The sequence below is a fragment of the Schistocerca gregaria genome, chromosome 1, assembly GCF_023897955.1.
Source record: "Schistocerca gregaria isolate iqSchGreg1 chromosome 1, iqSchGreg1.2, whole genome shotgun sequence".
Classification (NCBI taxonomy): domain Eukaryota; kingdom Metazoa; phylum Arthropoda; class Insecta; order Orthoptera; family Acrididae; genus Schistocerca; species Schistocerca gregaria.
In genome coordinates, this window is record NC_064920.1 from 230,402,515 (window position 1) to 230,428,029 (window position 25,515).

Consider the following 25,515-nt stretch of genomic DNA (forward strand, 5'->3'; position numbering starts at 1 on the left):
AAGTGGTTTTTGGGGGAACAGTAAAATAACGAATGTATTTGTACTTATATACATTACATTGAAGTTTGCTGTTATTTACTGGCTAGATGATCAGAAACGATAAAATTATAAACGAATAATATACAAACCTGCAAAACATAGAGTAGCACCTTGTTGTGTAACTGCTTCAAACATTGGGAATACTTAAGTAATTTGTTATTTGTAGAATTTCAGGAGGACATTCTATGCTTCATATTTCAAGTCTCAGTCCATATATTCAGCAGATTTCTTTTTCTACACTGTGACCTGTAGTAATATATTTTTTTTCAAATTTTTAAAGCTAATTATTGGATGAGTGTTAAATATGTAACCCAGCTATTCACTTGAATACACTTTATTCCTTTCCTCTGTCTTCCCTGGTGTATTCATACTCATATTGCGTCACTGGATAAGTTGTTCACATCCGTAAATTACGAACTCTCAATAGAACTGGCGTTTCTTGAGCAACGCTACCCTTACACAGTACAATATGTTGCGCATGATTATGTTTAAAGCTCTGCAGTGTCCTTCAATATACTGCGGAAACCGGCAGTATCCCTCTGAGACGGTTGATATCATTTACCAGTACTCAGTAACGCGCAATAAAAATTGATCGCGTGAGCGCCCCTTAAGGGTTGTATTGCGCGATACATAGCTCTTTCTGCGGAGACCTAGCGAAATTCAGTTCGGTGCGAAGAGTTGAAAAATCTAAATGACAAATGATAAGGAAGTGGATTGAAAGATGTATGTGGAAGCACCATTTGGTACTTCGAGAAATGAAATTCCTAACTGATCTGGAAACGCCAGAATAGCAGAGGAGGAAACTGAAGATCATGGTATTATGACACAAAGCAGAAATGTTTATTTGCTTGACGCAGTTCTCAGAACTGAAAAATCAGATCAGGTCAGCTGTCCGTTGAGTACATATATTTATTTTTCTTTCAACAGCATGCTGTGTGTCTCAGCACAGACATAAGACCATGTAAGCTTTCAATCAGTAGTCAGTAAATATTTTTAATTAGTTTGTAACAGTTGTTGCAGTAGAGACATACTTAGAAAACACCACATGTACACGAAAAACTACGCAGTTCAGATTTTTAATTTGTGATTAGTTGTTGTTGTTGTTGTTTACGAATGATCTCCTAGTCGAGAGTTTCTGCGAAGTTTGGATGGTAGGAGACGAGGTACTGGCAGAAGTAAAGCTGTGAGGAAGGGAGGGGGGAGTGAGTAGCTCAGATGGTAGAGCACTTGCCCGCAAAAGGCAAAGGCCCCGAGTTCGAGTCTCGGTCCGGCACACAGTTTTAATCTGCCAGGAAGTTTCACATCAGCACACACTCCGCTGCAGAGTGGAAATCTCATTCTGGACCTCCTAGTCCATTCAAATATTCACTGGAAACTTCCAGACTTCTTTCGCCTGTCCTGTATAATATCTGCTTTTGTTTTCAAGACAAGCAGCTCAATCGCAGTACACGCCATTTGGACGTAGTCGAGTGCCGACATGTTCGATATGAAGGCTGAGTTCTAACTGACATTTCTCGGAAGTCTGGATCGTATTTTTAATTAATATTCAACAGTTTTGAAGCTGCATTTGATGACATGCGCTTTTACCGAATAACTCTTGCCCCACCATAGAGTTCCCGAGAAATATGATTTTGTTTCCCAGAGGGGATTGGTTTCAGGTATACTCACTTCCCTCTGCACGTAAAAATGATAAAAGGTCTTCAGCTAGCCATTTTTTTCTATGCGTCATTGCAAAAGAAGGCACTGTCGACACTCCTGAGACAAAGCCAAAGGTTGGCTGCAACAGCGGAGGCAGTCAAGAGTAGGTGTCTGCTATTTAGACCGGCAGATGGTATCTGGAGCAATTGGAAGACGCCCAAGCCGACTGTCCTGGCAACATGCCTCTCTGAGGCAATAGGCGTTGCGCAAGGTAAACTTGAACCCCGTTTATCCTCAATGACTTAACGTCTTACAAGCACACTAGCGGTAATTTACACGGCTCTGCAGTTTATTTGGAATGGGTTAAGTTGCCTCAGAGCATCTCCGTTTGTTACGACGCAATTAGCCGTGGACAGCCTGGCAGCGGCAGGTTTTGGAAGGGAATGGTTTGCAAATGAATCTTCGAACATTGAACTGCGCGGTTTTATTTCAGGGACTGTGTACGAATGTTGCTCAACAGCCCCTTTGCAAGCTCTTATACACATCTGTTATTGCTACCTATTTATGGAGAGCAAGAGCATCATAATAAAACTGAGACGAACTTCGTCTCGTCGTCGAAGATACCGTGATGTCGTGCGAAGCCTTATTGCGGCTACAGCCGGAACACACCACAGTGGAGTCCCATTTGACGGCGGCTCAGCTGTCATCTCAGCCTCTGTAATCAAAGAGCGAGACAAACTTATAAACACCACAACAACTGATTAGAATTTCACACTAGCGTATGGGAATACATTTGTGTATTTTTCTAGGTATCCTGTACACAAGAATAAGTCAACTACTGACGACTAAGTTCCAACATCGAAACCATAAACCGTATAAACACCAACTCTCTCCCAGATCGCCCACAACTTCCCTCCTACATCCCAGAGGATTGCTGGCTGACACCTGGGTTTTGTCTCTCATAAAAACTGCACAAATTATATAAACATAGAGGCTTTACAGCCAGATAAGTGTTGAGAGGAATGGTTGGCAATCTCCTTGTTCATCATACGGTGAACATGTATTATTAATGTTACTTATCCAAAAGATGCTAGCAACGTTAAATACTCAGCTTTTGAGTGTGATGGTGACATATACTAGGTGAATCCAAACTCAAGCGACATTTTGTTCACGGATATTTTCTGAGTATTTTTGTGTAATGCATCCATGGCTTTCAATAGCTCATGACAGAGTAATAATGCAATTACGATTTATTGTTTTTGTCCCCGTTTGCTTTTGTTTTTACGAAAAGACATGTACATGTACAACAGTCAAAAAGCCTGTAATGAGTAATTACCACAAAACACAGAATAGTACAACAGCTTTTAGACTGATGTAAAACAGTTGTGATGTGGTTGGTGTTACAGATGGATATAAATCAGCATAGCATCAGTGTGCTACTCTCCCACTGCATTCAGTACACCCTCACACGACGTACTTATCACCCAATTCTTCATCAGTACACCTATAAGTCCTGCTGCATATCACTGTTAATGAGCAGCTAACGCTGCTGAAAAGACAAACCCAAAACGGAACTGAATAGCGCTGAAATCAAGTTCGAAGATGAAGAGCACAGTGGAAAAGTGTTGGTCAACACAAATACCATGAGTGAATGGAACAATTTTGTTGCCACACCAGACAAACAGTGCATATCATCGACATTTGCGCTATTGTGTAACACAGATACAAAGATAAATGAATGTAAGAAATCAAATAAAATGCAGTTGTTCTGTAACGATTCGCTGGAGACCATAGGTCCCTCATTCCAAAATACTCAGATAATATTCCTGAATAACCCCAGAAATTTTATCAGTGGAGTTCAGTTTCACCCTGCACACATTTAAATATTTTTTTAAAATAATGGCATGTGCTCGCAATAGTGGATTTTATGAATAAATGGTTTTAACATTCAAAGATGACAATGATGTTTTTCAAAAAGTGTTCTATCTCATTTACGTACAATGTTGGTAGAAGATACCTATCGTAAAGTGGTAATATTAGTAATGGGTATATCACTAAGGACTCGACAACTTTGAAAGCTCATACTGATTTATCCATTTAACTTACAGGCGTGGTTTCGATGTCATTTCATACACAAATACATCACGTTTTTTACCTTATACCTAAACAGGCTCAATGTGACTTTCATGGGATATGCGGCACACATCCCATCTGAATTTGATTTCTTGGCAAACTCGCTGCAGCATGTCAGGTATGACTTAATGAATTGTGAGGTGGGTTCTAGTTCTGAACTCTGGTAGAGAAGCTGGTAAAGGCGGAACAAAGACAGTACCCTTGATGAAACCAAAAAAAAAAAAAAAAAAAAAAAATCAAGAGATGTCAAGTTGGGTGCAAATGGGGGCCATGAAATTGGAGCACCTCAGTCCATCCATTTACATGGAAGGAGACATTTAAGAAATCCAGGACGTCTGAGGTGTAGTGTGGCAGACTGCCATCCTGCATAAACTGTACGCTGCATTCTGGGGAATCTGTACGATTAGAAAGTTTTCCAGTATATCAGATTACACTATTCTGTTGAGTTTTCTCTTGGAAAAAGAAAGGTCCGTAAACTTTGCTCTTGCTCAATGCACAGAACACATTCAACTTTGGACAATGACGTTCATGTTCCAGACTTTTCGTGGATTTTCAATGCCCCAAACCCTAGAGTTGTTTATTAATTTTATCACTTAGCACTTTGAAGACTGGGCACTTAGAGGAATACTATTCTGTGAAGACTGGCTATTATTTAAAGCGTTACTTGCACATGTATGATTGACATATCTTCAAGAGTAATTTCTTGCTTACTCAGCAAAAAAAAAAAAAAAAAAGGAATTACAGACGTTGAATCTTAATTCATAGAGGATGCTGGATCAAAATGGTGCCTGTGTTTTTAAGACATGTCAGAAAGGACAGGCACAACATATCCGTCACTCAACAAACGTGATGTATTTGTGGCAGAATTACAGCAAACTGCAAAACCTAACGAGTACATGCACGAAATTACATGAGTGTGACCACAATTTGGTTCAGCCATCCGCGACATCGGCTGTTACATTCGCTAATATTTCTTTCGAAATAAGTCTAGCAGTTGACAACAGAAGGCAGCACTTATCAAGGGACAGTCAGCGAGACGTCCATACATTGTTTTCATACTAAATGAGTCCAAGTCCAGTTTTCGAGTACCACGTGGCTCATGCATCGAGAAAATCGCGGCCCTAGCTATACTTGGGTACAGTCTTTTGAACCCAGTGATTGGCCGGACATGCAGTTTCAATAAAACAGTTACGCCACTCATAAACAGAAGACCTACTGGGAGGTTCTTTACTATACTGTGTTCGAAAATTACGTTGCAAAGTTGTCGCAGAATCCCACTCAGCAAACCAAAACACACATAGTGGGCGCACTCGAGACTTGTTAAGGCAGCCGTCTTTGCTGCAACTGCCGCTAGCGCTTGCGGTGGCGTGATTCTGCACTAGTGAACCATGTGATTCAAACACTTCATCTACTTTCCTTCAAGATGACACCAAGACTAAGTCTGTAAGTCGTATAAATAAGTTTGTACGAATTTTCAAAGTTGTAAAGTTATTTTTGTGACACCCTGTACATCTAGAGAATTGTTTTGTAATAAACTGTCTTCGTTTTGTTCGTCCCTGCACCTTAGACAAAACTAACATAAGTTTTCACAGATCTTGGGTACGCTGTTAGTGTGTATTGAGTGTGGTATCTTGTTTGACTGTCAGGTCGCTGCCCTGTTTGCAGACGGCCGTCGCTTGTGGCCCGCTCTCTTGCTGAGCCGCTGTAGGCAGGACAGTTTCCGTTTGTTGCAGTCGTTCGACGACGAGGCGCGCGCCATCCGTGGCCAAGCGGCGCACCTGCTCAAGCGCATCCACACGCCGGTGCCCAGGGCCCTGAGGCCGCTGCCCGTCATCACCACGGGGTGAGTCTCTCTCTCTGCCTCCGTCTCTCTCCTTGCGTCCCGCCCTCCCCGCTAAGGCCGGTAGTTTTTATATTTCTTTGACAGAGATATGATCAAATATTCGTCAGGTGCTGACAGATGTGAAAATTACCGAACTATCAGTTTAATAAGCCACGGCTGCAAAATACTAACGCGAATTCTTTACAGACGAAGGGAAAAACTGGTAGATGCAGACCTCGGGGAGGATCAGTTTGGATTCCGTCGAAATGTTGGAACACGTGAGGCAATACTGACCTTACGACTTATCTTAGAAGAAAGATTAAGAAAAGGCAAACCTACGTTTCTAGCATTTGTAGACTTAGAGAAAGCTTTTGACAATGTTGACTGGAATACTCTTTTTCAAATTCTAAAGGTGGCAGGGGTAAAATACAGGGAGCGAAAGGCTATTTATAATTTGTACAGAAACCAGATGGCAGTAATAAGAGTCGAGGGGCATGAAAGGGAAGCAGTGGTTGGGAAAGGAGTGAGACAGGGTTGTAGCCTCTCCCCGATGTTATTTAATCTGTATATTGAGCAAGCAGTAAAGGAAACAAAAGAAAAAATTGGAGTAGGTATTAAAATTCATGGAGACGAAGTAAAAACTTTGAGGTTCGCCGATGACATTGTAATTCTGTCAGAGACGGCAAAGGACTTGGAAGAGCAGTTGAACGGAATGGACAGTGTCTTGAAAGGAGGATATAAGATGAACATTAACAAAAGCAAAACGAGGATAATGGAATGTAGTCAAATTAAATCGGGTGATGCTGAGGGAATTAGATTAGGAAATGAGACACTTAAAGTAGTAAAGGAGTTTTGCTATTTAGGAAGTAAAATAACTGATGATGGTCGAAATAGAGAGGATATAAAATGTAGACTGGCAATGGCAAGGAAAGCGTTTCTGAAGAAGAGAAATTTGTTAACATCGAATATAGATTTATGTATCAGGAAGTCGTTTCTGAAAGTATTTGTTTGGAGTGTAGCCATGTATGGAAGTGAAACATGGACGATAACTAGTTTGGACAAGAAGAGAATAGAAGCTTTCGAAATGTGGTGCTACAGAAGAATACTGAAGATAAGGTGGATAGATCACGTAACTAATGAGGAGGTACTGAATAGGATTGGGGAGAAGAGAAGTTTGTGGCACAACTTGACTAGAAGAAGGGATCGGTTGGTAGGACATGTTTTGAGGCATCAAGGGATCACAAATTTAGCATTGGAGGGCAGCGTGGAGGGTAAAAATCGTAGAGGGAGGCCAAGAGATGAATACACTAAGCAGATTCAGAAGGATGTAGGTTGCAGTAGGTACTGGGAGATGAAGCAGCTTGCGCAGGATAGAGTAGCATGGAGAGCTGCATCAAACCAGTCTCAGGACTGAAGACAACAACAACAACAATGTTTAACACAGATATTTGACGTCGTGCTAAAAAGAGGTATTGCACTGTCGTCATATTTTTCATCAAATTTCAAGATGGCGGGCAACAACCTCTTATTATGCGCTGCAGTTGCTAGTACGACAATTACACTATGTGTGTATTTGGAAGAAAAGCGTCGGAAAAAAGGGAACATATTTGGATGAAGCCATAGGTATTACGTCGGGACAGTTAAAGCATTCAGAAAAATGTGTTACGAGAGCTGCTAATGGAGGACGTATATTACTTAGGAATGGGTGAGAGTGTATTTCAATATTTGCTCAGTAAAGTGGCTTGTCATATTACAAAAGAAAATACTCTTTTTGAGAAATGCTTTAAATGCAGAATACGGGCAAACTATGACACTGTGTTTTCTTGAGACAGGAGGGAGCTACTCTAGTTTACAACACAGCATTCGAATATCTCATTTCACATTGACCAAAATAATTATAGAAAGGTGTGAAGCGATTTATAAAGCACTGAAGAGGCAATATGTGAATGTAAATAAATGTTTAGTACAATATATGGGCAATAAGAACTATTTTTATTTTTGAATAATGGAATTAGTGTTCCAACAGCTACAAAACTAATAAAAAGTACGAAACAGATGAAGCGCTTTTTAACTTCTAGCATCTAGAGTGCAAGGATAAACAAAGTAGAATGCTAAGCTAAGAAAGGCTGTTTTAATTTCTATTCTCTATTCCGGCTAGCTGAAAAGCTGCCTGGATGTTTCCAGATGTAGAGGTGGATGGCTGTAGCTGTAATTGTGGACATGAAGTCGCCTGCAGCATATTCTACTTTCCCATCAACACACACTTAATAGCATACACTGTGCCCCTTGCTCACCCCCAACCTTGACGAGGCAAGTTTATTAAAAATCTTAAAAAAAAGAATCGAAGGAACACACCAACTTTTAAGCCATATTTACAAACACACTACTGAGACGTCAAATAGCTGTAGTTACACCAGCGCTCCAAGCGGTTACATTTCACATTGCAGTGAACAGAAGACAAACGACTTTTATGATCAAATCTACGGCGAGGCCCTAGCTTTGATCATATTATTTGACGACAGTTGACATTTGACAAAGTTCCCTATTACACGATCAAATTTCTTTGACATAAATATTCGACATATCAACTTTGACAAAGAAATTTGATAGTGTAATACCGGCCTAAGAGCCGTAACAGTTGAGGTTGACTCAGCGCGGAAGCTCCACGCTACTACCGCGACGAGTCACGTAACCTAGTATTGTTTACGTTTCTACGGTAACGCCTCACTATAGCTCGCGACTATGATTTCCAAGATGTATTGACGGCAGCCATTTCCACTTTCTGCTTGTAAGTTGGGACCAGTGCTGCCACCTTTTAAAAGGGCTTTTCTTTTGGTGTTACGGTGCGTTTACTCGTTTGCAACTTTCCACAGGCTAAAGGTGTGCGTAGCCGTTGCTAAAGCAGGCTTTTGAGAAGAATGGGTACTCTAATAAGGAAATAACGACCGAATAACAGGAGGCCTAAGGACAACGATAGGACACATAGATGGGCGAACACGGTTCCTCTACCCTTCATCAAAAAAAGTAACAGATCAAATCGGAAAGATTTTAAGAAAACATGTTCGACCGATTTTCACACCAACTAAGAAAATAGGCCAAGCACCCCGTTCCCTTAAGGATAAACGTCCCCCTCTGTGTGCAAGTGGTGTATACAAGTTTCCGTGTAGCTGTGGTAGGGTCTACATTAGAACTACAAAGAGAAATGTGAATACACGGTTGAAGAAGCATAGAAGTCTTTGCCGACTAGGGAAAAGAGACAAGTCAGCCGTGGCAGAACATGCTCGTCAGTCGGGGGATCACGTAGTGAAATGTTCGGAAACTGAAGTTTTATGTACTATGACGAACTATTATCCACAGCTGTATAGAGAAGCCATCGAAATTTATAAACATGGGGATAATTTTAACAGAAAAGAAGAAGCTATGAAACTCCGCGATATATGGACAGTGGGCGCTACAGAATCGATGATAAGTTTTTATCTTTGACGTACTATGATCAATAATTATATTTATCCTTGACAAAGATTATCTCTGCTATCACGTGAAATCCAGACCAAACCCACTTTCCACGGTATTTAGGTCGTTCTTCGACGTCCGATTCGTCAGTCGGCAAGACTGAGCACAACCAGGAGCATTTCTGAAGATGTCCAACATAGTTTTGGACGAAACGTCAGGGATACAAGAGTTCCATGGACCACGGCCATACAACCCGGAAGAATTCTCGGCAGCTGAAACATCCGGTCGTGAAAGCCTTCGTTATGAAGACTGTTGCACAGCCACACACACCAACAGTTGTCTGTCCATTTTTAGCATAAAACTTGAGTCATCTGAAAAGGTCACATGTCGCCACTCAGTGTACATCCAGTTCAGGGCATGCAAATTCCAGCCTTCGTCGACGATGAACCACAGTCAACGTGGGTGCATGAACCAGACGCCTGCTGCAGAGGCTCATACGCGGCAATGTTCGCTGAATGGTCACTGAGGAGACAGTGTTGGTAGCCCCTTGGTTCATGTGAGTGGTCAACTGCTCAACAGTTGCATGTCTTCGTCCATACACATCTCTGCAGCTATCGTTCACCCCAGTCATCTATGGCTCGAGTTGCACTACAGTTGCCTCGGCGCATTCTACCATGCACAGAATACTACCACCAGTGTGTCATGCGAAAAGTTTATCAACTCAGCCGTTTTGGAAATGATTCCATCCTTAGCCAGGGAACGTGGTGTTTTGGACGTCAGATAAATCGCTCCGTTTCCGTGTTAAAACAATGACTGCACTGTTTTCGCGCCCCCCCCCCCCTCCCTCCCCCCCGCGGACACGTTTTATATATTCTCCACTTCCACTGCTTGTGCTGTCGCCTGCCACTTGTTAGTGGTTATTGCACTTGGCGTCACGTTACTGTGACAAGTGTGTGTGTAATGAGTGAATAAGTCAATGCTGTTGTCCGAACTCACGAACTAAGGGGTAAAATGCACAAAAAGGAAAAAAAAACACAAATCTGCCATCCGAGAACTATGGCCTCCTTTTGACAACAGAAACGATAACACATCCAAGAACTGAAAAGCGAGAACTCAATACTAAAAAGCAAGAACTGAGACACCGAAACCAAAAACCGCAATCTGAGAACCGAGGTCGGTTGTTGTAAAAATCGAGAACTCGTTGGAATCGAGAACTACACAGTCCGAGATGGTAACAGTTACAGAAAGAAGGAATTCCATCTTGGAAAGAAATTGGTGCGTATGTGTTGAGACAAGTGAGCCACGGCGCCTTGCATACAAGCGACGGATCACAACGATCCGTTGCATGCGGTCGCACCACTATCAGTTGCTTGCCTTGAATCTGCCAAGCTCATCTATACCTACATCTGCACCTCGCAAACCACTCCGAAGTGTGTGGCTGAGGATACTTCCCACTGTACCAGTTACAAAGGCCTTTTCCCCTTCCATTCACGTATGGAGCGTGCGAAGAATGACCGTTTACGTGTCTCTGTGCGTGCTGTAATTAATCTAATTTTTTGCTCACGATCCCCATGGGAGAGATATGTCGGGGGTTATAGTATCACAGTAACGAAGGGAAATGTGCAGCACAATAAAAGTACATCCGCTTGGAATGGCTATAGGAGTAATTTCAACCAGTACTAACGCCACCATATCAATAAGTTTTGCTATGGAAAATGAATTACTATATTTAGCAGGGTAATACAATTAGTTTTTCGCTTTTTAGCTCTCATTTCCATTTTCATTCACTTTTCTTATAGTTTCATCATCATCATCAACGTTCTATCATCCCGGCTGTCATTCTTAAGTCTCTGTCCCATCTGTTCGGTGGTCTTCACTGTGGTCTCTAGTGGTAAACTGGACTCCAGTCTAGTACTTTTTTGACCACCTGCCATTTTTTCTTTGGGTGGCGTGACCAGCCCACTGCCATTTCAAGGTATTCTACATCTAAATCTACATCTACAGACATACTCCGAAAGCTGGTGGACGGTACCCTGTACCATTACTTGTCATTTCCTTTCCTGTTCCATTCGCAAACAGAGCGAGGGAGAAAGACAGTCTATATGCCTCCCTATGTGCCCTAATTTCTCATGTCTCTTTTAGCAGTCAGCTTCAAATTCTGGTTCTCTAAATTCTGTCAATAGTGTTTCTTGAAAAGAACATCACATTCTCTCCAGGAATTCCCATTTGAGTTCCTGAAGCATCCCTGTAACATTTATTTGTTGTTCGAACCTACCGTTAACAAATCTAGCAGCCCACCTCTGAATTGCTTTGATGTCATCTTTCAGTCCAAGCTCGTACGGAACCAAAACACTGGTGCAGTTTATAAGAATAGGTCTCACCAGCGTCCTATATGCAGTCTCCTTTACAGGTGAACAACTCTTTCCTAAAATCCTCCCAATAAACCGACCATTCGCCTTCCCCACCACAGCTCTCACATCTGTGGAATTACAGTTTCCTGCCTAATATTTACTGGCAACCTGTTAGAGGCTTTTGCACCAGACTATAAAACTTCAGTCTGAACCCTAGAATGGAATGCATAGTCTATTTGAAAATAATTTTTACTTATCGTACTGAACTTAATTGACGAACAGAGAAAATATAAAAATGCAGTAAATGAAGCAGGCAAAAAGGAATACAGACGTCTCAAAAATGATATCAACAGTAAGTGCAAAATGGCTAAGCAGGGGTGGCTAGAGGACAAATGTAAGGATGTAGAGGCTTATCTCACTAGGGGTAAGGTAGATACTGCCTACAGAAAAATTAAAGAGACCTTTGGAGAAAAGATAACCATTTGTGGGAATATCAAGAGCTCAAATGGAAACCCAGTTCTTAGTAAAGAAGGGAAAGCAGAAAGGTGGAAGGAGTATATAGAGGGTCAATACAAGGGCGATGTACTTGAGGACAATTTTATGGAAATGGAAGAGGATGTAGATGAAGATGAATTGGGAGATACGATAGTGCGTGAAGAGTTTGACAGAGCACTAAAAGACCTGAGTCGAAACAAGGCCCCGGGAGTAGACAACGTTTCATTGGAACTACTGACGGCCTTGGGAGAGCCAGTCCTGACAAAACCTGGTGAGCAAGATGTATGAGACAGGCGAAATACCCTCAGACTTCAAGAAGAATATAATAATTCCAATCCCAAAGAAAGCAGGTGTTGACAGATGTGAAAATTACCGAACTATCAGTTTAATAAGTCACAGCTGCAAAATACTAACGCGAATTCTTTACAGACGAATGGAAAAACGAGTAGAAGCCGACCTCGGGGAAGATCAGTTTGGATTCCGTAGAAATATTGGATAAGGAAAGGCAAACCTACGTTTCTAACATTTGTAGACTTAGAGAAAAAAAGGTGGCAGGGGTAAAATACAGGGAGCGACAGGCTATTTACAATTTGTACAGAAACCAGATGACAGTAGTAAGAGTCGAGGGACATGAAGGATAAGCAGTGGTTGGGAAGGGAGTGAGACACAGTTGTAGCCTCTCCCCGATGTTATTCCATCTCTATAGTGTGCAAGCAGTAAAGGAAACGAAAGAAAAATTTGGAGTAGGTGATAAAATCCATGGAGAAGAAATAAAAACTTTGAGGTTCGCCGATGACATTGTAATTCTGTCAGCGACAGCAAAGGACTTGTAAGAGCAGTTGAACGGAATGGACAGTGTCTTGTAAGGAGGATATAAGATGAACATCAACAAAAGCAAAACGAGGATAATGGAATGTAGTCGAATTAAGTCGGGTGATGCTAAGGGAATTAGATTAGGAAATGAGACACTGAAAGTGGTAAAGGAGTTTTGCTATTTGGGGAGCAAAATAACTGATGATGGTCGAAGTGGAGAGGATATAAAATGTAGACTGGCAATGGCAAGGAAAGCGTTTCTGAAGAAGAGAAATTTGTTAACATCGAGTATATATTTAAGTGTCAGGAAGTCGTTTCTTAAAGTATTTGTATGGAGTGTAGCCATGTATGGAAGTGAAACATGGACCATAAATAGTTTGGACAAGAAGAGAATAGAAGCTTTCGAAATATGGTGCTACAGAAGAATGCTGAAGATTAGATGGGTAGATCACATAACTAATGATGAAGTATTGAATAGAATTTGGGGGGAAGAGGAGTATGTAGCACAACTTGACAAAAAGAAGGGACCGGTTAGTAGCACATGTTCTGAGGCATCAAGGATCACCAATTTAGCATTGGAGGGCAGCGTGGAGGGTAAAAATCGTAGAGGGAGGCCAAGAGATGAATACACTAAGCAGATTCAGAAGGATGTGGGTTGCAGTAAGTACTGGGAGATGAAGAAGCTTGCAAAGGATAGGGTAGCATGGAAAGCTGCATCAAACCAGTCTCAGGACTGAAGACCATAACAACTGTCGTTGTGAATTGTAGAGTTCATTTTAAATTCATTCTTGTTATAAACCACAGATGCCACGAGGAGTGGGGTCTATACATATTGGCCTGTACGTGTAAAATCTCTAGCTAAGAGGCTTCTACACGGTGTTTGGTTGACAGCTTTACACAATGTTCTTACTGCACGCTTCTGTAGACTTGCGCAGATAGCATTGCACATTTGAGGATTTTCGTGTTGTCTGGTGGACAGGTACGAGTACGAGGAGCTGCCTCTGCCGCCACGCATCACGTCTGACATGTACATCCAACGGCTGCTGGGTCTGCGTGACGTGCAGCACGAAGTGCTCAGCCGGTCCTACTACAACGAGCCAGGCTCTCGCGCCAACATCGGTACGTATCGTATCACGCGTGATTCTCGCAACAGCATGCTGCAGCGCTGAGGGACGCGCGCTCTTCGTCTTTGCTAAACTCTCTTCTGTCTGCTGTCACTCTCTTCTCTCAGTTTCTCTGTCTCCAACAGCTAATGTCACTGGTGCGCAGTCGTAAATCAAACGCCTGCGAGAAAAAACATATCTTGCCAACGGAAATGGTTTAAAGACGAAACTCGATAAGTGTTTTAATTTATTGCGTGTTACAATAAAAATACTGCATACGACATCGTTTCTCAACTGGTGCGAATGCTTATGGCGTCGCTTGTTCATCATTACACGCTGTAATAACCTGTGACAATTTAAAATACATTCGTATCACACGTACAGCAATGTTGGAAGACCTGGGGTTCGTAACAGGAAACGTTATGGTATCGTCTAAACGCTAGAATACTGTGGTCCGTTGAAACAAGGGAGTTGCCCCCACCAAATTCACACTCTTGATGTTCCGTAGGTTCCCTCTCTTTAGGAGAACCCTCAAGAACTTGGAACGAGTCATTCGTAATTTTTTATGGTTTCCACTCATTCCCGATACACATAAACACAATTACGTTTTTTCAGGAAGAGGGAGGGAGCGGGCTTATCGTCATTTCTGATCGAAATTTTGTTTATTTAATTTTTTACTTTCCGGTACCGCTACATGAGAATTGTTCTGCAGTTTTCTCTTTATGGGTTACGCTTCTTTGAAAACAAAACGTAATTTGGCCATGGCTGCACGTTTGGCATTCCTTTCGCATGCAGCTTCTATATTGGAGCTATTGCAAAAGCAACTTAAGTCATAGACAAATGAAAGCGTGATAATTGGTACGGTGAAACGAAAAGAAACCTACATTTTGTAGATCAGCGTGTGTATTTTTATTCATGATGGGGAAGGCTACTGAGTGAGGTGAGAGGTTAGCACTGTGCTGCTGTAGAGTAGTGAAAGCTTAGATATAGGGCAAATCATTACAGTTAGCGACGCCTTGTGTAAAATATTAACATTGCAAATCAGTTATTTTCTTACCATTCTTCAATTTTCTCCTGCAGTCCGAAATAATCAGCATTTTGTATTTTCATCAATTTACTAACATCAGGGCTGAAATCTAGGGTGATTCGCCTAAAACTTGCACACCTTATATTTTCTGAACGATTTCAGGTATGGAAACGATGTTTTTGGCAAATGTTACTGTATTCACACCTTCTAAGCTGACACACTGCGCAGTGGAAGATTGGCAGCAACAAAAGTCGCAAGACGGTGTATGACCAGGAGCCGATATTCAATTGTTTCGCATGGTCACCAACCTTCCCCAGACATACATACAATACTGTGTACACAGGCATTGTTCATAATATTCTGTGTTGTTTTATTTCGCGTATCGTGATCAAGTAATCTTTTTGAAGTAATCTTAAATTGAGTGATGCTGGTCCTCTGAGGGAGTTATCAACTGCAATCTGTAGGTACAATGAGATCAATTTTAGCTATCCAGCCGCGTAAAATGATGATTAACCCCATCAAGTATTGACAGTGAGATGTGGAAAGAAATAGAGAGCTCCACTGCAGAGTTTATACAGCGACAGCCTATTCCAGACATTAGATTTCATTGTAGCACATTTATCGGATATTTTTGCTGAAAGTTTTAACACCAACATTGGCAGACATTATATCAACGTACTTGTGTTTTCAAGAGGTTACGAATGCCATTAAAAACTTACATCGCTCAAAAAGCAAGGGAAAAACTTGCTTCAGTAATTTGGGTAATCCAAGAGTTACAAGTGTTACTCGTACAACAAAATTACGTATCCCTCTTTTACTACCGTTTATCGAAAATCTCGTTTCAATACCTAGAGCTGTTCATGCCTTAATAGGATGCAAGGTTGAGGTGATTGACCCTGTATGTCAGTGTAGTTCTTGACTGGGCAACCATATAAAGACAGCAATGAATAGCACTGGCAGTTACACTGATGAAGTTGAAAATCAGAATCGAGCCCATGTGTTTAGCGGAAAAAACAAAAAGTTGTCACAGTCACAAATCGGCGGGGGCAGGGATGGAGCATCAGTGAAGCATGTTGAGGGCAGCAAGGCCGTGGGCCTATGCTGATCGGCGATGGCTTCTTGCAGGCAAAGGCCACCTGGCGTGCGTCACGTACGCTGGCGGGAAGGCCTTCTCCAGGCGGCGACCACTAGCTTCCCATGAGAACAACGGGGACTACATCAGGAACAACGTCAAGATGCTGTCGCACTACGAGAGAATGCGCGAGGCCGCCAAGAGCCCGGTAGTCGAGGAAAAAGGTACATGAGGTCTCCGCTCTTCAGGTGCAGGCTTGCCGAGGTGCCCATGATGCGAGTTCAGTGAGAGCTGCAGTACTGTTATTGTTTCCCCATAATTCCTCTGTATGGATTATAACAAAAGGTGTTTAGGCATCTGATTCACGTTGCATGAAATTAATACCCATCAGATCTTCTTGAGTTATGTAGTAGGTCTATCCTAAAAACAGGACCATTTTCTTTCATTATTAATATGAAATTTTTTGTTGTACCATGAACAGCAGACTATACTACATTAACTGTGAACAGTGGAAGGTGCTGTACATATCACGTTTTATTTCCATGAGTGTAAGACGTAAGCATGTTCTCGCTATGAAATACCTTGCTTCTTGCAGAAATACTGTTGCAAAATCCCTTTTCGGCAATACCGGGGTAAAGCTGTCATCAACCCAACATTTGGTTGAACATAGTGCTTTACTAGGCATGATCATATTAGAGGTGACATACTGTTGCCTTCAGCAATTATATTGTCCAGTCTCCTCTCAAAAGCTTGAATAACCACCTTTCCAGATTGACTGCTGCAAGATATGCAGGATGAGAGTCGGTGAGGTTCTGGAAGGTACCAAATGGGATGTGTAGCTGTGCCGACTCTAGTGCCATGGCCAGCTGCATTAAGTTTCTCGGCTGAAGATCAGTGGTATGAACAGCCTGATAAAGGTGGTCCCATAGATTCTCAACTGGGTTTAAATCTGAAAAGTTTGATGGCCAGGGAAGTGTGGTAACTCATCATAGTGCTCTCCAAACCACACACATACACTGTGAGCTTTATGAAACATTTGCATTGTCCTGCTGGTAGCTGCCACCATGCCATAGAAAACCAGCTGCATATAGGTGGGAACATGGTCTCCAAAGATAGATGTGTACTTGCGTTGATCCATTGTGCCTTCCAGAATGACGAGATCATGCAGGGAATGCCAACAAAACATCCCCCAGACCATAATGCCACCTGCTTTGGTGTGCACCTTCTCAATGATTGTTGCAGGGTGTTTGCATTCAGACATTCCATGCTGTATATGCCTGATTGGCTGTAAAATGTGATTCATCTGGAAAGGGCACCTGCGGCCACTAAATGGACCTCCAGCTGCAACACTGGTGTGCAAATTCCAGCCTTTGTTGGCAACAAACAGTAGTTAGCATGGGTGCATGAAACAAGTGCCAACTGTGGAGGCCCATACTCAACAACGTTCACTGAATGGCCATTGAGAAGACACTGTTGGTAGCCCCTAGATTTATCTCGGTGGTCAGTTGCTCAACAGCTGCACATTTGTTCGCCTGTACACATCTCTGCAACCATCTTTCACCCCTGTTATCTATGATCTGTGGTCCACCACAATTGCCTCTGCATCAGTTTTGGACAGTGCCATTTTGCCACGCATCGCATACTTTAACCACAGTGACACACACAGATGGTTTAAAAACTTAACCATTTCACAAATGCTTCCACCCTTGGCCCAAAAGCCAATGATCATACCCTTTTGGATATCAGTAAATCAATCCGTTTCTGCATTATGATGACTGTATTGTTTACCGTGTCCCCTCAATATGCTATACATACCCTCCACTGCTAGGGCTGCCATCTGCTGTAGTAAGTGTTTATTGCACGTTGACGTCAAACATAGACAGCAGTGGCCACATTAACATGACTCACTTTACGTGTATTTATTGAGTATTGTATGTCAATTTACACCGTCTCCAATTCACAACTTTAGAAAGGGCAGCAACAGCAAAACTTAGACTTCCAAAAAGATGTAAGATCTTCCCTCAAGATATGAAGACATTATCTCATAATTTATCTTCTTGGAGCTCTATAAACAAAGAAGTGGTAGAAACATGAATATGCACAAGTAAATTTAAAAGAGATAGAGGATTTTATCTTATTGACATCTGGGACTGGGTACTAGAAACAGAGCACACACAGAAAATCAAAGTTAAATATATAATTTCAAAGGGATAGGACACTGCTGTGTGCAGCCTCCATATTTCTTTCACCCTGTGATTCTGTCCTGGGAGATAGCAGTTCACTCTCTCCACTGTCTGTTGGCCACACTTTTGCATCCAGATCTCATCCCAGCTGATATCACTCTACCAGTAGTAAGCCAGATACTTCATAAGAGGCAAAACACATTGATCCTGGCAAGGAGTTAGCTCCTGATTATGAACATTGTGATTATCTTTTAAAGTGCAAGCTCTTACTCAAATGTGATGTGTCTCAGATTTGAAAAAATGTTAAACATTATCAGTAATATCTTGGTGAGGAAGCAATATACAGTACATCTCATGAACAATGAAATGGTCTGTTGAGGACATCTCTGATACCTGTAATAGAAGAAAAAAGAAGTAAATTGGGGTTTAAAGTCCTGTGATATTATTGGAAGTGGCTTATATCTACAGAACACACAGGTATTTTGTGTACCAAACTGTAATCTATTATCACTGTGTTAGCTGATGTGAGGCTGGTTATAATTAACAGCCTCTCATATATACATTTTATTGCATTCTGATTTTGAGATCGCACATATGTTAACAGATTAACATAATTTATTTTGATCTTACATTATGATGATTTTTTTGTGAGGGCTATGGGAAGCTGCCTGCCATTTCCACATTGTATTTAACAATTCGTCTAAGACAGACGATAATTCCAGTGATCCATTATTGGTGTAATACTCAGAATGGCCTCAGATTTTTCTGTTACAGTGTTCTTATTTCTTGTAGACTAAAGTTATTATGGAATCATCACAGATGTATGCATAGATTGTTATGAAGAATTAAATTTGAATTTATGACTCTGTAAGGCCACTGATCTAGCTGATGACAGTTACTGCAGCTCTCATATGAATATTCTTTTCGGTTATGTTATATATTATGCATGTTCCACCTATTGAAATTTACAGGTACAATGGCTGTGTTAAGTAATCATTTATCGGTAAACAAGAACTCTGTTTGGAAAGTTCTGTTAGGAGTGAACATTTGGAAAGCTTCTAAATTAATATAAGACTTAAGAATAAACAATAAACTAGTTATCAATGAAATCCTTAAGAAAAATTGTTAAAGCATTTCAATTTATCTCATTTGTTACTAAAACAGTACACTTTATTTCCTAATTATCTTCTATTGTTTAAATTAAAGACATAATACTAAGAAAAAATAAAAAACTAATTTTGTTGTGATGTTTGTGTCGTGTGCCGTGCTCTGTGCTTTGTTAGATGTGTGTGTTTTGAACTAGTTTGTAGAACTTGAGTTAAGATACTGCCTAAGTTCGTGCATTCCCTAATGCCCAGAGAACCTTTATACTTTGCTCCTGTAATATGTTGTACTGAATATAGAACAGTCTCAACGCAGTTTCTTAAAAACCATTGCCTTGCAATGTTTGTTTCATGCAACTGTCTCGAAAATAATAAATTATTAGACTAAGTACAATTTTTAGGTTTTATTTCCTTATTTTTATGCAACACTGTAAAATTAATATTTTAGACTCCCAACACATCCTTTGCATGAATAACGGACTCACTTTGTCAGTGCCTGAACAATGTAGTTCATGCTTTATGGCATTATTCAGGATCCAAATCACTTCTATTGTTCTGCCCAAAATTTGTTCATTGCTTTCATATCAGGGTCATTCTCATATTGCTTAAGTTGCTCTGTGGGTTTCCTCTTGAGAAGATTCACAACTTTTTGCACACATAACATGGAATCCCGTCTTGCATAAAATACTTTCATTTTTACCATACCACAATTCTCAGGTGGCACTAACTTTGTATGCTTTGTAAGTTTAATTCTTAATTGAACAATGTATATTTTCTCACAGCCTTGCCAAGACATCAGACTCTACAGTTTGTTCACATCTTCATGGATGACAGCTTCTAAACACTGGATCAGATGAAGCCAATAGGAGTTGGTTGGTTGAATTTGGGCCACAAGTGTTTTGTGTCTGGCTTTAGCCAACATTAGCAGTCTCATAATTCAGTACCTCTGTGTGCAATAGCCATTACGAACTGATTTTTGTGCTGTGCTGTGCCATAACAAAGTAATGAAGCACATTAATAGTGCCAGAACTTCATTGCAATACTGCAGCTTGTTCCTCCCAAACCACTACTGGCACTGTGGCTGTAAATACATTGAGCTGCAGTTGATGGAGCCTGATTATCTCACTCCCTACACCCCTGGAAATTTTGGTTGAGACATCATAAATAAACAATAGATACTATACAATACTACATGATATGTAACTGAACCCCCCCCATGAACCATGGACCTTGCCGTTGGTGGGGAGGCTTGCGTGCCTCAGCGATACAGATGGCCGTACCGTAGGTGCAACCACAACGGAGGGGTATCTGTTGAGAGGCCAGACAAACGTGTGGTTCCTGAAGAGGGGCAGCAGCATTTTCAGTAGTTGCAGGGGCAACAGTCTGGATGATTGACTGATCTGGCCTTGCAACATTAACCAAAACGGCCTTGCTGTGCTGGTACTGCGAACGGCTGAAAGCAAGGGGAAACTACAGCCGTAATTTTTCCCGAGGACATGCAGCTTTACTGTATGATTAAATGATGATGGCATCCTCTTGGGTAAAATATTCCGGAGGTAAAATAGTCCCCCATTCGGATCTCCAGTCGGGGACTACTCAGGAGGATGTCGTTATCAGGAGAAAAAAAAACTGGCGTTCTACGGATCGGAGCGTGGAATGTCAGATCCCTTAATCGGGCAGGTAGGTTAGAAAATTTAAAAAGGGAAATGGATAGGTTAAAGTTAGATATAGTGGGAATTAGTGAAGTTCGGTGGCAGGAGGAACAAGACTTCTGGTCAGGTGACTACAGGGTTATAAACACAAAATCAAATAGGGGTAATGCAGGAGTATGTTTAATAATGAATAGGAAAATAGGAATGCGGGTAAGCTACTACAAACAGCATAGTGAACGCATTATTGTGGCCAAGATAGATACGAAGCCCACAGCTACTACAGTAGTACAAGTTTATATGCCAACTAACTCTGCAGATGACGAAGAAATTGAAGAAATGTACGATGAAATAAAAGAAATTATTCAGATAGTGAAGGGAGACGAAAATTTAATAGTAATGGGTGACTGGAATTCGAGTGTAGGAAAAGGGAGAGAAGGAAACATAGGTGAATATGGATTGGGGATAAGAAATGAAAGAGGAAGCCGCCGAGTAGAATTTTGTACAGAGCACAACTTAATCATAGGTAACACTTGGTTTAAGAATCATAAAAGATGGTTGTATACGTGGAAGAACCCTGGAGATAATAAAAGGTATCAGATAGATTATATAATGGTAAGACAGAGATTTAGGAACCAGGTTTTAAGTTGTAAGACATTTCCAGGGGCAGATGTGGACTCTGACCACAATCTATTGGTTATGACCCGTAGATTAAAACTGAAGAAACTGCAAAAATGTGGGAAATTAAGGAGATGGGACCTGGATAAACTGAAAGAACCAGAGGTTGTACAGAGTTTCAGGGAGAGCATAAGGGAACAATTGACAGGAATAGGGGAAAGAAATACAGTAGAAGAAGAATGGGTAGCTCTGAGGGATGAAGTAGTGAAGGCAGCAGAGGATAAAGTAGGTAAAAAGACGAGTGCTGCTAGAAATCCTTGGGTAACAGAAGAAATATTGAATTTAATTGATGAAAGGAGAAAATATAAAAATGCAGTAAATGAAGCAGGCAAAAAGGAATACAAACGTCTCAAAAATGAGATCGACAGGAAGTGCAAAATGGCTAAACAGGGATGGCTAGTGGACAAATGTAAGGATGTAGAAGCTTATCTCACTAGGGGTAAGATAGATACTGCCTACAGGAAAATTAAAGAGACCTTTGGAGAGAAGAGAACCACGTGTATAAATATCAAGAGCTCAGATGGCAACCCAGTTCTAAGCAAAGAAGGGAAGGCAGAAAGGTGGAAGGAGTATATAGAAGGTTTATACAAGGGTGATGTACTTGAGGACAATATTATGGAAATGGAAGAGGATGTAGATGAAGACGAAATGGGAGATACGATACCGCGTGAAGAGTTTGACAGAGCACTCAAAGAGCTGAGTCGAAACATGGCCCCCGGAGTAGACAACATTCCATTAGAACTACTGACGGCCTTGGGAGAGCCAGTCCTGACAAAACTCTACCAGCTGGTGAGCAAGATATATGAGACAGGCGAAATACCCTCAGACTTCAAGAAGAATATAGTAATTCCAATCCCAAAGAAAGCACCTGCTGACAGATGTGAAAATTACTGAACTATCAGTTTAATAAGTCACAGCTGCAAAATACTAACGCGAATTCTTTACAGACGAATGGAAAAACTGGTAGATGCGGACCTCGTGGAGGATCAGTTTGGATTCCGTCGAAATGTTGGAACACGTGAGGCAATACTGACCTTATGACTTATCTTAGAAGAAAGATTAAGAAAAGGCAAACCTACGTTTCTAGCATTTGTAGACTTAGAGAAAGCTTTTGACAATGTTGGCTGGAATACTCTTTTTCAAATTCTAAAGGTGGCAGGGGTAAAATACAGGGAGCGAAAGGCTATTTACAATTTGTACAGAAACCAGATGGCAGTCATAAGAGTCGAGGGGCATGAAAGGGAAGCAGTGGTTGGGAAAGGAGTGAGACAGGGTTGTAGCCTCTCCCCGATGTTATTCAATCTGTATATTGAGCAAGCAGTAAAGGAAACAAAAGAAAAATTTGGAGTAGGTATTAAAATTCATGGAGACGAAGTAAAAACTTTGAGGTTCGCCGATGACATTGTAATTCTGTCAGAGACGGCAAAGGACTTGGAAGAGCAGTTGAACGGAATGGACAGTGTCTTGAAAGGAGGATATAAGATGAACATCAACAAAAGCAAAACGAGGATAATGGAATGTAGTCCAATTAAATCGGGTGATGCTGAGGGAATTAGATTAGGAAATGAGACACTTAAAGTAGTAAAGGAGTTTTGCTATTTAGGAAGTAAAATAACTGATGATGGTCGAAGTAGAGAGGATATAAAATGTAGACTGGCAATGGCAAGGAAAGCGTTTCTGAAGAAGAGAAATTTGTTAACATCGAATATAGATTTAAGTGTCAGGAAGTCATTTCTGAAAATATTTGTTTGGAGTGTAGCCATGTATGGAAGTGAAACATGGACGATAACTAGTTTGGACAAGAAGAGAATAGAAGCTTTCGAAATGTGGTGCTACAGAAGAATACTGAAGATAAGGTGGATAGATCACGTAACTAATGAGGAGGTATTGAATAGGATTGGGGAGAAGAGAAGTTTGTGGCACAACTTGACTAGAAGAAGGGATCGGTTGGTAGGACATGTTTTGAGGCATCAAGGGATCACAAATTTAGCATTGGAGGGCAGTGTGGAGGGTAAAAATCGTAGAGGGAGACCGAGAGATGAGTACACTAAGCAGATTCAGAAGGATGTAGGTTGCAGTAGGTACTGGGAGATGAAGAAGCTTGCACAGGATAGAGTAGCATGGAGAGCTGCATCAAACCAGTCTCAGGACTGAAGACCACAACAACAACAACAACAACAACATGTAACTGAACTAGGTTCTTTTATGAGTTGAGTCTCTTAACTGGCATTAAAAGCTTACTGCCCCATCAAAATCTCACTTACTACTTGTTCTCAAAAACAGATGTACCATTATTATATAAAAGATAGCACAATTTTCCGTTTCTCATATAAAGTAAAATGATACAATATTATTTCATAAATTTTGTTTTTATAAAGTATTTGAGCATTTAACTTTCAAAAAGCACATACTAGAAATCAACAGATCAGTATTCCTGCTGGTTTGTAACATAAACGTTAGGGCACTACGCATCAAAGTTAGTGTTACAAAGACCTCTTCTGTCCATAACAACTCATTTTGTGTGTCAATTCATTGCTTTTCTGCTGTGATTGCTCAGCACAAGAGGTTTTAGCTCTCTGGTTATTTTAATGCTGTATGTTTTCAATATTTTGGGTTTGTTCAAATCATGTGTGCAGATGTTTATGAAATTTCTACAATAATTATGAAGCAAACCTTTGTTGCATGTAGTATTTTCTCATCATCTTTTGTGGTGAATTCATATGTCAGACCCATCACCTTGGAGTGTCACAGCAGTACAATATTTGGGAAATCATTTCCATCAAAAAGATACATACATGTGATTTTACATAATGCTATTGAACTTAACTTCATTAGCCCAAAATATCGACAGCATTTTTTAAAAATTTTCACTGTATGCTCACAGCAGCCACAGCATTCAGTTTCTGGCTAAAACTACCAGAAACGCATATGAAGTTGGGGATGCCATAGTGTTATCCACTTTAACGAGTAAAAGTTTGTTGCATTCCTCATACTACTAAAAATAGTGTTCTCTAAATGCCTATTTGTGAAATCTAGGTATAAGTTTTTTCACATTCTGGAACTGTAGAGTCAAACACTGTGCTTCAGATAGACTTGGAGTAATCTTATTCATCTGTCTATGACTTTCCTTGTCTGACTTTCAAATAGCCAGCAATTTCATTATTTCCGAATATTTGTTTGATAATAAAATACACTGCCATAAGTGCAGTAGTTCCATTTACATTATTTGGTAAGTGATTCTTTTTCTCTTTACTTTATTGCTTTAGGCTATAATGAAATCCAGGAGCGGCACCACTTCTTTGTATGTTTCAGCTCAGTACAATGATAATTTGGATACAATATTATTAGGAAGTGAAGTCTGGCAGATATCACAGACAGCTGTTATTTTTATTATAAGAAAAATGAGAGACAGAGATAATTGATTATTGTATTTGGTGCGACATGATCTTAGATGCCAAAAGAAACAGACTATTTAATGTGGCATAGAATAGGTTTTGTGGAAGAAAAATTATATTGTTTCTTCCCACAACTTTTTTGACATACTGTCACTGTGAGTTAAGATAATTAAGGAAAACATAAAACAATCTGCATGTAAATGACAAAAAATAAATAATTACCAATTACCTGAGTAATTTATGCAATGAAAAATTACTTCTTGAAAAAAGGAGGAAGTATGTCCCTAAAAAGTTGGAATGGTACAGGAGCAGAGTGACAGGTTACCAGGGCAAGTAGAGAATCACACTTAGGTTCCACTTTGCTAGCCTCTGTTCACTGTGTGACTTCTCCTTGCAGGCCCTGAGGCTGAGCAGGTTGCATCGGCCTGAGCTCAGTTGGTGTGTGCGCCGCTAAAATTTTCTTCTCTCTATCTTTTACACATAACACACTGTTAAACCTATCTGTCCACCTACAGATCTGTCAATAAAATCTTCGGTTGCTTCAGTCTCACACTGTTGTGT

At 40.8% G+C, this 25,515-nt stretch overlaps 1 protein-coding gene across 11 annotated transcripts in view; it reads left to right on the top strand.

The window, feature by feature from the left end:
• LOC126338177 (uncharacterized) overlaps positions 1-25,515 on the top strand; it is a 116,891-nt gene that overhangs the window by 76,330 nt on the left and 15,046 nt on the right. For 5 of the 11 annotated variants that reach the window (XM_050001537.1, XM_050001531.1, XM_050001532.1 and 2 more), the window contains 3 exons: positions 5,544-5,653; positions 13,724-13,863; positions 16,000-16,170. In XM_050001537.1, the coding sequence (XP_049857494.1) occupies positions 5,544-5,653; positions 13,724-13,863; positions 16,000-16,170 (421 nt within the window). Of the gene's footprint in view, positions 1-5,456; positions 5,654-13,723; positions 13,864-15,999; positions 16,171-25,515 lie in introns of all 11 variants that reach the window. The other 6 variants (XM_050001529.1, XM_050001530.1, XM_050001533.1 and 3 more) reach the window with 3 other exon arrangements.